The sequence below is a fragment of the Neovison vison genome, chromosome 7, assembly GCF_020171115.1.
Source record: "Neovison vison isolate M4711 chromosome 7, ASM_NN_V1, whole genome shotgun sequence".
Lineage (NCBI taxonomy): Eukaryota > Metazoa > Chordata > Mammalia > Carnivora > Mustelidae > Neogale > Neogale vison.
Window position 1 is genome coordinate 123,104,721 of NC_058097.1, and position 14,870 is coordinate 123,119,590.

The window sequence follows — 14,870 nt, forward strand, 5'->3', positions numbered from 1 at the left end:
AGGAAAGAGCATTTGCCCCCGGGTGAGCAGCATGAAGAAGATCAGTAGCCACACGAATGCAGAGTGTGTTCTGGGAGCTAATTAGATGGCGTCCTACAGTAGCAGAGAAGTAGAAAATTGGGATGGGGATAGAAATTGGCACCCAGCTACGGCTATGGAGAGAATACTACATTCCAGGGAGTGTTCTCTGATAAGCAGGACTCATTCCTTACTAGTAGAAGGTCTCTCGCAAATTTTGGAGAGATTATATTCTATTCTGTGAAATTTACTGGACTGAGGCTTGATCTTCTCTAAAATGTAACAGGGGTCAGAAAACCCAGTTACTATCAGGAGGCTCTTCGTTGCAGCTGCGCCCCCCCCACCCCCTACCGTCTGTCGTGGGTCCTGGTCCTGCCTTCCAGTGAGGCCACTTCTGTGCTGCTCACCCACCTCTGCAGGCAAGACCTCACTTAGCTCCCACCTCCTTCTCTGCCTCACTTCAGTGACCTTCTCTGTCTGACTTCAGTTCTGTCCTCTCTATTTAGCATGCTGACCTTTTTGTTGAGACCTGTGAGCATCCTGTACCTGTCTTCAGGGTTATTGGTAACAGCTCAGTTTGGAGGAGACTTCTCACCCAGGTATGTTGGAGAAGGGTTGGGAAGTTCTCTTTGCACTGGAGGCATGCCTAGGGCCCCTGAAGGAAAGGCCTTTTGGATTTGCCCAAACTGTGTGCCACATGGTAACATCTTGAGGACTTCATACACCTTCTTTGTCCTTGCAGGATGAATCAAGTTTCCCTGACTCCCTCCCACATAATAAATCGCAATGTGGGTCTGAAAGTTGAAGGCTCAAGCTTCACACTTGATGGCTTTCCTTTCCTGATCATAGCAGGTACTATTCACTATTTCCGGGTGCCCAGGGAGTACTGGAGGGACCGCTTGCTGAAGCTGAAGGCCTGTGGCTTCAACACTGTGACCACGTGAGTGTTGGCGTCTAAGTAATTAGTTCAAGAATTTGTAGTCTTAATTTCTAGTTCTGAGACTTTATTAGACCAGTATAAGGGTTGACCCTTTTTGTATTTTCTTCATTATTCTTAGGATGTCTGAGTCTCCACTTGTTATCTCCAGAATATCCATTCTGTGGATAGAGCCTGCTCTGCTTGTTCTGAAAGGGCTCCCTTTAAACAGGCTGTGGCCTGCATGTAAAAGTCTAACTTTCAAAGGCATTGGTCAGTACAGATGGATGTAGGTCAGTGGTCCCTAACTATGAAGGAATTCAGGCACAGAGAAGCCTCTCCTCCTTGGATATCCTCACTTGCTACAGGAGTGATGAGTCCTAGGATAGAATTCTGTTCCAGAAACTTTGGTCTTTGAAGATAGATTTCATTGAGAATCAGGCATGGCAAGTAACAAAATTATCCTCATTCTACAAGCTGGAATTAACAAAAATTAGTAATTTCTTCTAGGCTTCAAAGCTTGGAAAGTACTTATCCATTACTGTTTTGATATCAGTTTTAGCTGTATTCTCTTTTTCAGTGTTTTGATTTTTAAGATGTAGGTTTAGAAGAAAAAAATATTTGATTGGAATTTGATTTGGTGAATGATGGAAGTGATTTTTTAAAATTTTTTATTTTTTAATAAACATATAATATATTATTAGCCCCAGGGGTACAGGTCTGTGAATCACCAGATTTACACACTTCACAGCACTCACCATAGCACATACCATAACCCCACCACCCTTTCCCGACCCCCTCCCCCAGCAACCCTCAGTTTGTTTTGTGAGATTAAGAGTCTCTTATGGTTTGTCTCCCTCCTGATCCCATCTTGTTTCATTTATTCTTTTCCTACCCCCAAGCCCCCCACATTGCATCTCCACCTCCTCATGTCAGGGAGATCATATGATAGTTGTCTTTCTCCGATTGATTTATTTTGCTTAGCATAAATACCCTCTAGTTCCATCCCCATCGTCCTAAATGGCAGGATTTCATTTCTTTTGATGGCTGCAATATATATATATATATATATAATCACATGGAAGTGATATTTAAAAGCATTTACCCCCTAAACTGTCATAATGCTTTTTACACATCACATCAAATATGTTTTTTTTTCTTTTCATATAGACATTCTTTTTAAAGGGTTTTAGGTCCATAGCAAAATTAAGCATAAAGTATAGGTTGTTAATTAACAATGGCCTCTGAGAGTTTTTATTTTGAATGGTGTTGAATTTTGTCAATACTTGGATCCTGTCTTCATTTCCTATAACATCAATATCGTAATTTTCTTCCTGAAACATACTTTTGCCAGATATGGAATTTGCAGGTGTGTGATACTATGTGATATAATGAGAAATATATATTTAGTCTTCATTCCCAGTTCTGCTACACAGCTCCTAGAATATTTGGACTTTCCTGAGTGAAAATGATCAGAAGAGCATTTTTTGTTACTCATAACAAGACTTTTTCAAGCATGTTCGAATTTATGTTAATGAGACTTTTAGAAAGCCTCTCAGGATGAGGAAGAACTGGTTGTCAGGGGACTAAACTGCGTGATTGGAGAGTTGGAACTTTCAGCATCTGCCCCTACCAACTCTGACATCTAGAAAGGGGAGAGGGGCCAAAGGTTGAGTTAATTACCAATAACCAATGATTTAATCAACTATTCCTACATAATGAAGTCTCCATAAAACCCTCACTGACAGAGATTGGCAAGCTTCCACGTTGGTGAGCACACTGAAGTGCTGGAAGTGTAGTGTGCCCAGAGCAGGCATGGAAGCTCCATGTACCTTTCCTATACTTTTTCCTATGCATCTCTTCTATCTGTTCCTGAGTTGTATCCTTTATAATAAACTGAAAAGGAAAGTGTTGCCCAGAATTTTGTGAGCAGTTCTAACAAATTATCAAACTCGGAGAGGGGGCCATAGGAACCCCGATTTGTAGGCTGTTAATCAGAAATACAGGTGATAACCTGGGACTGGTATCTGAAATGGAAGAGTGAGGGAAACATCATGTGGGACTGAGCCCTTAACCTGTGGGGTTGTGCCAGCTGAAGGCAATTAGTGTTAGAATTGAGTTAAATTGAAGGACACCTGGTTGGTACTGCTAGGAATTGGAGAATTGCTTGGAGTGGAAAAACCTACATATCTGGTGTCAGAACTATTGTGGGACAAAAATGAGACAAATTTTCCTTGAAACTGGCAATTCTTGTAGCACTTAAAAAAAATATTGTGCTACTTCCTTCTGGCCTCCATAGAATAGGGTTATATTCCATGTCTCATAATTGACTATACTTCCAAGTGGGATTCCTCTATAAGTAATGTATCATTTCTCTCTGGCGGCTTCCAAATTTTTTTTCTTTTTAGTTGCCTTTCTTTCTTTCTTTCTTCCTTTCTTCCTTCCTTTCTTTCTGTTTCCATTAAAAAAAGACTTTAATTTTTAGAGTAAGTAGTTTTAGGTTCAAACAAAATTAAGAAGAAGGCACAGAGATTTTCCATATAACACCAGTACCCACCGGTGCCAGGACTTCCCTCATTGTCAAAATCTCTCATCAGAGTGGTCAACAAACCTACACGGACACATCAGCAATCACCCAAAGTCCATAGTTTACAGTGTAGTTTACATTTGGTGTTATATATTGTATGGGTTTGGACAAATGTATAATTACACATGTCCACCATTAATAACACCATAGAAAACAGTTTCACTGTCCTAAAAGTCCTGTGCTCCACCATTCACCTTCCTTCTCCACTAACTCCTGGCCACCATTGATCTTTTTACTGTCTCCATAGTTTTGCCTTTCACAAAATGTCATGTAGTTGGAATCATACAGTATGTGGCCTTTTCAGATTGACTTCTTTCATACAGTAATATGCATTTAATTTTCCTCTTGCATATACTTTCATGGTTTGATCAGTTACTTTTTCAGTGATGAATGACTTTCCATTGTGTGGCTGTACCATGTTTACTTATCCATTTACCTATCGAAGGACATCCTGCTTGCTTCTGAGTTTGGGCAATTATGAATAAAGCTGCGTGTCTATGTGCAGGTTTTTGTGTGGCCATGTTATCAACTCATTTGGGTATATACTTAAGATTATATGGTAAAAATAGACTTAGTTTTATAAGAAACTGCCAAACTGTCTTCCAAACTGGCTATATCATTTTGCATTTTTAAAAAAAGATTTTATTCATTTATTTGACAGACAGAGGTCACAAGTAGGCAGAGAGAAAGGAGGAAGCAGGCTCCCCACTGAGCAGGGAGCCTGATGCAGGTCTCGATCCCAGGACCCTGGGATCATGACCTGAGCCGAAGGCAGAGGGTTTAACCCACGGAGCCACCCAGGCGCCCCTCATTTTGCATTCTTATTATAAGTGACAGAATACATCAAAAAGAGAGTTCCTGTTGCCTCATAGCCTTGGGAGCAATTGGTGGTGTTATTGTTCTAGATTTTGGACATTCTAATAGGTGTGTAGTGGTATCTTCATTCTTTTTTTCTTTTTAAAATTTTATTTATTTATTTGACAGAGCGAGATCACAAGTAGACAGAGAGGCAGGCAGAGAGAGAGGGAAGCAGGTGCCCTGCTGAGCAGAGAGCCCGATGCAGGGCTTGATCCCAGGACCCTGAGATCATGACCTGAGCTGAAGGCAGAGGCTTAACCCACTGAGCCACCCAGGTGCCCTGTGGTATCTCATTCTTATTTTAAAATGCAATACCCTAATGAGATAACATGTTGAGCATTTTTTCACATGCCCAATTTCCATTTGTATAGGTTTTTGATGAGTTGTCTGTTCAGATCTTTTATACATTTTACTTGCATGTTATTTTATTGTTGAGCTTCAAGAGTTTTGTATATTTTAGATAATAGATCTTTATGAGATAAATCTTTGGCAAGGGTTTTTCTCCCAGTCTGTGGTTTGTCTTCTTATTGTCTTGACAATGTCTTTTGCATAGCATATGTTTTAAATTTTTAACGAGGTTCAACTTAATTATGTCATGCAATGTGCTTTTAGTGTTGTACCTAAAAAGTCATTGCCAAACCCAAGGTTATCTAGATTTTCTTCTATATTATCTTCTAGGAGGTTTATAATTTCATACTTTACATTTAAGTCTATGATCTATTTTTAGTTCATTTTCATGAAGGTTATAAAATCTGTATCTACATCATTTTTTGGTGTGTGCATTTCTTGGTTGTCCTGTTGTTGCAACACCATTTTTTAAAAAGATTTCTTTTTTCTCTTTACTGTATTGTTTTTGCTCCTTTGTCAAAAATAAGTGGACTGTACATGTTTGAATATATTTCTACACTCACTATTCTGTTTCCTTGATCTACTTGTCTGTTCTTTCATCAGTGCCACACTTTTTTAAAATTTCTTTTTATTTTTTATAAACATATAATGTATTTTTATCCCCAGGGGTACAGGTCTGTGAATCACCAGGTTTACACCCTTCACAGCACTCAGCATAGCACATACCCTCCCCAATGTCCATAACCGCACCCCCCCAAACCCCCTCCCCCCAGCAATCCTCAATTTGTTTTGTGAGATTACGAGTCACTTATGGTTTGTCTCCCTCCCAATCCCATCTTGTTTCATTCATTCTTCGGCTACCCCCTTAACCCCCCATGTTGCATCTCTACTTCCGCATATCAGGGAGATCATATGATAGTTGTCTTTCTCCGATTGACTTATTTCACTAAGCATGATACCCTCTAGTTCCATCCACGTCGTCACAAATGGAAGGATTTCATTTCTTTTGATGGCTGCATAGTATTCCATTGTGTATATATATCACATCTTCTTTATCCATTTATCTATTGATGGACATCTAATTCTTTCCATAGTTTGGCTATTGTAGACATTGCTGCTATAAATATTCGGGTGCACGCCCCTTCAGATCACTACATTTGTATCTTTAGGGTAAATACCCAGTAGTGCAACTGCTGGGTTGTAGGGTAGTTCTATTTTCAACATTTTGAGGAACCTCCAAGCTATTTTCCAGAGTGGTTGCACCAGCTTGCATTCCCACCAACAGTGTAGGAGGGTTCCCCTTTCTCCACATCCTTGCCAGCATCTGTCATTTCCTGACTTGTTAATTTTATCCATTCTGACTGGTGTGAGGTGATACCTCATTGTGGTTTTGATTTGTATTTCCCTGATGCCGAGTGATGTGGAGCACTTTTTCATGTGTCTGTTGGCCATCTGGATGTCTTCTTTGCAGAAATGTCTGTTCATGTCCTCTGCCCATTTCTTGATTGGATTATTTGTTCTTTGGGTGTTGAGTTCTTTATAGATTTTGGACACTAGCCCTTTATTTGATATGTTGTTTGCAAATATCTTCTCCATTCTGTCAGTTGTCTTTTGGTTTTGTTAACCAAAAGCTTTTGCACAGCAAGCTTTTGATCTTGATGAAATCCCAATAGTTAATTTTTGTCCTTGCTTCCTTTGCCTTTGGAGATGTTCCTAGGAAGATATTGCTGTAGCTGAGGTCAAAGAGGTTGCTGCGTTGTGTTCTCCTCAAGGATTTAGATGGATTCCTTTCTCACATTGAGGTCCTTTATTCATTTTTAGTCTATTTTCATGTGTGGCATAAGGAAATAGTCCAATTTCATTTTTCTGCATGTGGCTGTCCAATTTTCCCAACACCATTTATTGAAGAGGCTGTCTTTTTTCTATTGGACATTCTTTCCTGCTTTGTCAAAGATTAGTTGGCAATAGAGTTGAGGGTCTATTTCTGGGCTCTCTATTCTGTTCCATTGATCTATGTGTCTATTTTTGTGCCAGTACCATGCTGTCTTGATGATGACGGCTTTGTAATAGAGCTTGAAGTCCGGAATTGTGATGCCACCAACTTTGGCTTTCTTTTTCAATATTCCTTTGGCTATTCGAGGTCTTTTCTGGTTCCATATAAATTTTAGGATTATTTGTTCCATTTCTTTGGAAAAAATGGATGGTATTTTGATAGGAATTGCATTAAATGTGTAGATTGCTTTAGGTAGCATAGACATTTTCACAATGTTTGTTCTTCCAATCCAGGAGCATGGAACTTTTTTCTATTTCTTTGTGTCTTCCTCAATTTCTTTCATGAGTACGTTATAGTTTCCTGAGTATAGATTCTTAGCCTCTTTGGCTAGGTTTATTCCTAGGTATCTTATAGTTTTGGGTGCAATAGTAAATGGCATTGACTCCTTAATTTCTATTTCTTCTGTCTTGTTGTTGGTGTAGCAAAATGCAACTGATTTCTGTGCATTGATTGTATATCATGACACTTTATTGAATTCCTCTACAAGTTCTAGCAGTTTTGGAGTGGAGTCTTTTGGGTTTTCCGCATATAGTATCATATCATCTGCAAAGAGTGATAGTTTGACTTCTTCTTTGCCGATTTGGATGCCTTTAATTTCCTTTTGTTGTCTGATTGCTGAGGCTAGGACTTCTAGTACTATGTTGAATAGCAGTGGTTTTGGGGTCAAGGTGATGCTGGCCTCATAAAATGAGTTTGGAAGTTTTCCTTCCATTTCTATTTTTTGGAACAGTTTCAGGAGAATAGGAATTAGTTCTTCTTTAAATGTTTGGTAGAATTCCCCTGGGATGCCGTCTGGCCCTGGGCTTTTGTTTGTTTGGAGATTTTTGATGATTGTTTCAATCTCCTTACTGGTTATGGGTCTGTTCAGGCTTTCTATTTCTTCCTGGTTCAGTTGTGGTAGTTTATATGTCTCTAGGAATGCATGCATTTCTTCCAGATTGTCAAATTTGTTGGCGTAGAGTTGCTCATAGTATGTTCTTATAATAGTTTGTATTTCCTTGGTGTTAGTTGTGATTTCTCCTCTTTATTCATGACTTTATTTATTTGGGTCCTTTCTCTTTTCTTTTTGATAAGTCTGGCCAGGGGTTTATCAATCTTATTAATTCTTTCAAAGAACCAGCTCCTAGTTTCATTGATTCTGTTCTATTGTTTTTTTGGTTTCTATTTCATTGATTATGGCTCTGATCTTTATGATTTCTCTTCTCCTGCTGGGTTTAGGGTTTCTTTCTTGTTCTTTCTCCAGCTCCTTTAGGTGTAGGGTTAGGTTGTGTACCTGAGACCTTTCTTGTTTCTTGAGAAAGGTTTGAACCGCTATATATTTTCCTCTCAGGATTGCCTTTGCTGTATGCCACAGATTTTGAACCATTGTGTTTTCAATATCATTTGTTTCCATGAATTTTTTCAATTCTTCTTTAATTTCCTGGTTGACCCATTCATTCTTTAGAAGGATGCTGTTTAGTCTCCATGTATTTGGGTTCTTTCCAAATTTCCTCTTGTGATTGAGTTCTAGCTTCAGAGCATTGTGGTCTGAAAATATGCAGGGAATGATCCCAATCTTTTGATACCAGCTGAGACCTGATTTAGGACCCAGGATGTGATCTATTCTGGAGAATGTTCTATGTGCACTGGAGAAGAATATGTATTCTGTTACTTTGGGATGAAATGTTCTGAATATATCTGTGATGTCCATCTGGTCCAATGTGTCATTTAAGGCCTTTATTTCCTTGTTGATCTTTTGCTTGGATGATGTGTCCATTTCAGTGAGGGGAGTGTTAAAGTCCCCTACTATTATTGTATTATTGTTGATGTGTTTCTTTGATTTTGTTATTAATTGGTTTATATCATTGGCTGCTCCCATATTAGGGGCATAGATGTTTAAAATAGTTAGATCTTCTTGGTGGACAGATCCTTTGAGCATGATATAATGTCCTTCCTCATCTCTTATTATAGTCTTTGGCTTAAAATCTAATTGATCTGATATAAGGATTGCCACCCCTGCTTTTTTCTGATGTCCATTAGCATGGTAAATTCTTTTCCACCCCCTCACTTTAAATCGGGAGGTGCTTTGGGTCTGAAATGAGTTTCTTGTAGGCAACATATAGATGGTTTTTTTTTTTTTTTTTTATCCATTCTGATACCCTGTGTCTTTTGATTGGGGCATTTAGCCCATTCACATTCTGGGTAACTATTGAGAGAGATGAATTTAGTGCCATTGTATTGCCTGTAAGGTGACTGTTACTGTATATTGTCTCTGTTCCTTTAGGATCTACTATTTTAAGCTCTCTCTTTGCTTAGAGGACTCCTTTCAATATTTCCTGTTGAGCTGGTTTGGTGTTTGCAAATTCTTTCAGTTTTTGTTTGTCTTGGAAGCTTTTAATCTCTCCTTCGATTTTCAATGATAGCCTACTGGATATAGTATTCTTGGCTGCATGTTTTTCTTGCTTAGTGCTCTGAATATATCATGCCAGTTCTTTCTGGCCTGCCTGGTCTCTGTGGATAAGTCCACTGCCAATCTAATATTTTTACAATTGTATGTTACAGACTTCTTTTCCCGGGCTGCTTTCAGGATTTTCTCTTTGTCACTAAGACTTGTAAATTTTACTATTAGGTGATGGGATGTGGACCTATTCTTGTTGATTTTGAGGGGGTTCTCTGTACCTCCTGGATTTTGATGCTTGTTCCCTTTGCCATATTGGGGAAATTCTCTCCAATAATTCTCACCAATATACCTTCTGCTCCCCTCTCTCTTTCTTCTTCTTCTGGAATCCCAATTATTCTAATGTTCTTTCGTCTTATGGTGTCACTTATCTCTTGAATCCCCCCCTCGTGGTCCAGTAGTTGTTTGTCCCTCTTTTGCTCAGCTTCTTTATTCTCTGTCATTTGGTCTTCTACCACTAATTCTTTCTTCTGCCTCATTTATCCTAGCAGTGAGAGTCTCCGTTTTTAATTGCACCTCATGAATAGCTTTTTTAAATTTCAACTTGGTTAGATTTTAGTTCTTTTAATTCTCCAGAAAGGACTTTTATGTATCCTGAGAGGTTTCTCTAATATCTTCCATGCCTTTTTCGAGCCCAGCTAGAACCTTGAGAATCGTCATTCTGAACTCTAGATCTGACATATTACCAATGTCTGTATTGATTAGGTCCCTAGCCTTTGGTGCTGCCTCTTCTTTTTTTTGTGGTGAATTTTTCCTCCTTGTCATTTTGTCCAGATAAGAGTATAGGAAGGAGCAAGTAAAATACTAAAAGGGTGGCAAAGACCAAGGAAAATATGCTTTAACCAAATCAGAAGAGACCCGAAATCATGGGCGGGAGAAAGGGGATTAAAAGATGTTCAGAAAAAAAAAAGAAACAATTAAAAAAAGAAAATGAATAAAGAAAAAATATAAAAAAGAAAAAAATATATATATTAGATAAACTAATTTAAAAATGTTAAAAAAGAAAAGGGTATAAGATTATAAAAAAATTTAGCAGAAGAAAAAAAATTGGAAAAAAAAACCAACACAAATTAAATTAACTGCAAGAGTAATGAATCATGGGGAGAAAGCCATGAGTTCAGTGCTTTGCTTTCTCCTCTGGAATTCCGCTGCTCTTCTTGGTATTGAACCTGCACTCGTTGGTAGGTGAACTAGGTCCTGGCTGGATTTCTTGTTGATCTTCTGATGGAGGGGCCTGTTGTTGTGATTCGCAAGTGTCTTTGACCCAGTCAGAATTGCAGTGCTTTTACCAGGGACCAAGCTGAGTAATCCGCTCGGGATCGCTTTCAGGAGCCTTGTTCCCTGAACACTTTCCATAGAGTTCTGGAGGACGGGAATGAAAATGGTGACCTCCTAGTCTCCGGCCCAGAGGAGCCGAGAGCTCGGGGCCCCACTCCTCAGTGTGCTCTCAGAGAAAAGCGCCCAATAACTCCCATCTCCCTGGTCTCCGGCTGCGCTCCGAGCTCACCCAGGCTGCAACCGGTTCAAGGTAACCCCGAGCTGAGAGCTCACTCCTCGGCTCTGACTCTGTAGCCAGCTTCCCTGTTCTAATACCTGTAAGCTCTGTGACACAGACACCCCCGATCCTTCTGTGACCCTGTGGGACCTGGGGCCACACTGATCCTGTGTGGCTTCACCCTGGTTTAGCCTCTGGAGTGATGTCCCTCAGCGGAACAGACTTTTAAAAGTCCCAATTTTGTGCTCCGTTGCTCCACCGCTTGCCACCGCTTGCCGGGAGCCGCACCCCCCCTTCCCTGGGTCTATCTTCCCGTCGCTTTGGATTTGCTTCTCTGCCACTCCTTTCAGAAAGTGGTTGATTTTCTGTTTCTAGAAGTGCTGTTCTTCTCTTCGATCTCCTGTTGGATTTGTAGGTGTTTGCAATATTTAGATAAGCTATCTAGCTGATCTCCTGCTACTTCTTTGCCATCTTGACTCCTCCCCCTCAGTGCCACACTATCTTGATTGCTGTAGCTTTATGGTGAGTTTTGAAATTGAATAGTGTTATCTGTCCAGTGGTTCATTGCTCTTATGTAGGAAAATGATTAACTTTTGTATATTAACCTTGTTTTCTGAAATCTTGCTATTGATCACTTAGTAGTTCCAAGAGGGGTTTTTTTTTTTTTTTTTTTGGTCTTTTGAATTTTTTTTCAGATATTTTATTTATTTATATATTTATTTGTCAGAGAGAGACAGAGTGAGAGAGACAGCATGTGCCCAAGCAGGGGAGTGGCAGGCAGAGGAAAAAGGAGGCTCCTATTGAGCAAGGAGCTGGATGTAGGACTTGATCCGGAACTCTGGGATCAGGATCTGAGCCAGAGACAGCTATTCAACTGACTGAGCCACCCAGGCATTCCTCTTTTTAGTTTTTTAATAGACAATGTCACCAGTGAACAAAGAAGCTTTTATGTTTGTCTTCCCAATCTGTATACTTTTTATTTAATTTCTTATTTTATTGCATTAACTAGGCTTTCTGGTACAACGTTGAAAAGGCCAGAGATAGGAGAAACTTCTGTGTTGTTTTTTTTTAATTTTATTTATTTATTTGACAGAGAGATAGAGATGCCAAGTAGGTGGGAGGGGGGGAGAAGCAGGCTCCACGCTGAGCAGAGAGCCCGATGTGGGGCTCGATCCCGGGACCCTGAGATCATGACCTGAGCTGAAGGCAGAGGCTTAACCCACTGAACCACCCAGGTGCCCCTGTTGTTGTTGTTTTAAAGATTTTATTTATTTATTTATTTGACAGAGATCACAAGTAGGCAGAGAGGCAGGCAGAGAGAGAATGAGAAGGAGAAGCAGGCTCCCTGCTGAGCAGAGAGCCCAATGCGGGACTTGATCCCAGGACCCTGAGATCATGACCTGAGCTGAAGGCAGAAGCTTAACCCACTGAGCCACCCAGACAGAGGCTTAACCCACTAAGCCACCCAGGCGCCCAAGCTTCTGGTTTCTTATGATTAAGTTTGTTGTTAGCTATAGGTTTGTTATAGCTATTCTTTTTTTTTTTTTTGTTATAGCTATTCTTTATGAAGTTGAGGCAGTTCTCTTTTCCTAGTTTACTGAGAATTTTTTGTCATGAATGGGTGTTGGATTTTCTCAAATTTTTTTGTGCATCTATAGGTAAAATTATGTGAGTGTTTTCTTCCTTGGCCTGTTGATGTGAGGTATTGTATTAATAATTTTCAATTTGAGTCTTCGGTTGACTGGATGAGCCCTATCCCATTAGGGAGGGCAATCCATGTTACTCAGTCTACCAGTTCAAATGTTAATCTCTTCCAGAAACACTTATATACTGTTTGGCCAAGTGCTGGAGCACCTGATTGCCCAGTCAAGTCAACATGTAGGATTAACCATTACATCAGCTGTCTCTCATTCTAGTTTTTGGGACAGCAGTTTTCCCTGTGACCTGTCTTCTCTGATGGATAAGTGAGTTGTTGCTTTTCAAAGCTTCCATCTTTTCAGCTTTGTTCTTATTGTGAGGATGGAAGTGACAACTTTGAAGCTCTTTACCTCTTGGATCAGAAAGCAAAAGTCTTTTTGATGCCTTCTGTAAATTAATGAAAAACTTGCTCACCTTTTCTTGTTTTCCTCATTAAAAGGTTTGGCCGAAATTACCTGCTACCTTAATTCCTTTTTTCCCTGTTCTTCTTCATTTAGTTTTATTTTAAAGTAATATTTGATTAAATCTTAACATTTGGATTATAAGAGTTTAGCTCAATGAATTTTGGTAAAGTGAACATACTTCTGTAACCAACCCCCAAAGCTTTGTAGTACACCAATGTCTCAGAAGCTCTACCATTCTCCTTACAGTCATGACCTTCCACCAAAAGATAACTACTACTCATTATTCTTGGCCTGTTTTTGAGTTATTGTAGTTTTCTTCTATAATCTCTCTTTTTTAAAGATTTTATTATTTATTTGACAGACAGAGATCACAAGTAGGCAGAGAGGCAGGCAGAGAGAGAGGAGGAAGCAGGCTCCCTGCTAAGCAGGGAGCCTGCTGCGGGTCTCCATCCCAGGACCCCGGGATCATGACCTGAGCCAAAGGCAGAGGGTTTAACCCACTGAGCCACCCAGGCGCCCCTCTTCTATAATTTCTAATTTAATAAAATTTTATACTTTTATTCAAATAAGCAATTTCTATTTTTTAATAAAATTTTCCATCAACTAGAGTTGGAAATTCCTTTGTAAACAATTTTGGCATTATATTCTAAAAGTTATTTTAATATCTTTTGCCATATTAGTTCTATTTCTCTTTAATTTCCAATTTATCATGCATTATTTTCCTGTTTTTTAGATCATTTTTTAGCTTTATTGAGGTATAACTGACAAATTAAATTGTAATTGATAATTAGCTAATTAATTAATTTGAATAGCATAGTGTATTTAATGTTCCCCCTTTTGGAGACAATCTGGTGGTTATCTGGTACTTTGGTATAGAAAGGATTTGGTCCCATATCTTACTGGCTTAAGACACTGAAAGGAAAATAAAGTTGGTAGTTCAGACGTCTGTGGTCTGGAGTGTAGTAGGAGGTGGATAGGGTGATAATTTAAGATAAATGAGCAGAACTTGGATGTGGGCTCCACTTCTTGTTCACAGAGGTAGTTTGTCCTAGGTAGGACAAACTGAAAGGGCAGCTGAAGGCACCTTTTACTCCTTAGGCTGGGTAAATGTTGATGGGTGGTTTCATCTGCTCAGTCTGCCAGCTCATTGCACCAGAACCACAGCTGGATCTTTCTCTGGGTCCTTTCCACAGAGTTTCTGGTGTGGATGACTCTCTTGTTGATGTGGATGATAAAGTCTCCACAGTGGTGCCAGGGGTGGCCTTAACTGAGTTGGTGCGAACCATGTTGGGGCCTTCCTAGATGATGGCATTGTAGACCATGATCATTATAGGGCCAAGTTCCTGTAGCTGTGGAGGGCCCGGTAGAAGGGTTCCTCTGCAGACTATAGGTCATAGTAGTATTCAGCAAGGATGCTCTCTGGAACCTGCAGCGTCTTTTATTTATTTATTTTTTAAAAGATTTTATTTATTTACTGGAGAGAGAGAGAGCGAGCATGAGAGGGGAGAGGGTCAGAAGGAGAAACAGACTCCACACTGAGCAGAGAGCCCGATGTGGGACTCGATCCCAGGACTCCAGGATCATGACCTGGGCGGAAGGCAGTTGCTTAACCAACTGAGCCACCCAGGCTCCCTGGAACCTGTAGCATCTTTATCCCCAGCTTGAAGCCTCTCCTCTCAAAGTCCTGGTCCTTTCCCTGATGAGTTACTTTCACACCCCATGTGGCTTCACTCTGACCAAAGTCCACTCTCAGGTCCAGGAGGACCCTCCTGAATTGAGGTGCACGAGTAGGCTCAGCCTGGGCAGTTGCGCCACACATATGCCCCATAGTGGAATGCTCCTGAAGAGGCCACCTTGCCACTGACTGAACACTGTGAGTAATATTCTTCTTGATGTCAGAGTCCCCCTTCCCACAAAGGGAGCAACTGTAATATATTTAAAGTATACCATGTGATGATTTAATATATGTACACATTGTGAAAGAATTCCAACCTATAATCTACTTAACACATCCATGACTTCACATATTAACTTTGTTTGTTTGTTCTGGTGAGAA

The 14,870-nt window shown here is 40.0% G+C and overlaps 1 protein-coding gene across 1 annotated transcript in view; it reads left to right on the forward strand.

Annotated features, from left to right (window-relative positions):
* The first annotated feature begins 525 nt into the window (after positions 1-525).
* LOC122914057 (beta-galactosidase-1-like protein 2) overlaps positions 526-14,870 on the forward strand; it is a 78,905-nt gene continuing 64,560 nt past the window's right edge. The window contains exons 1-2 of the mRNA XM_044260698.1: positions 526-617; positions 761-958. Coding sequence (XP_044116633.1) covers positions 526-617; positions 761-958 — 290 coding nt within the window. The remainder of the gene's footprint in view (positions 618-760; positions 959-14,870) is intronic.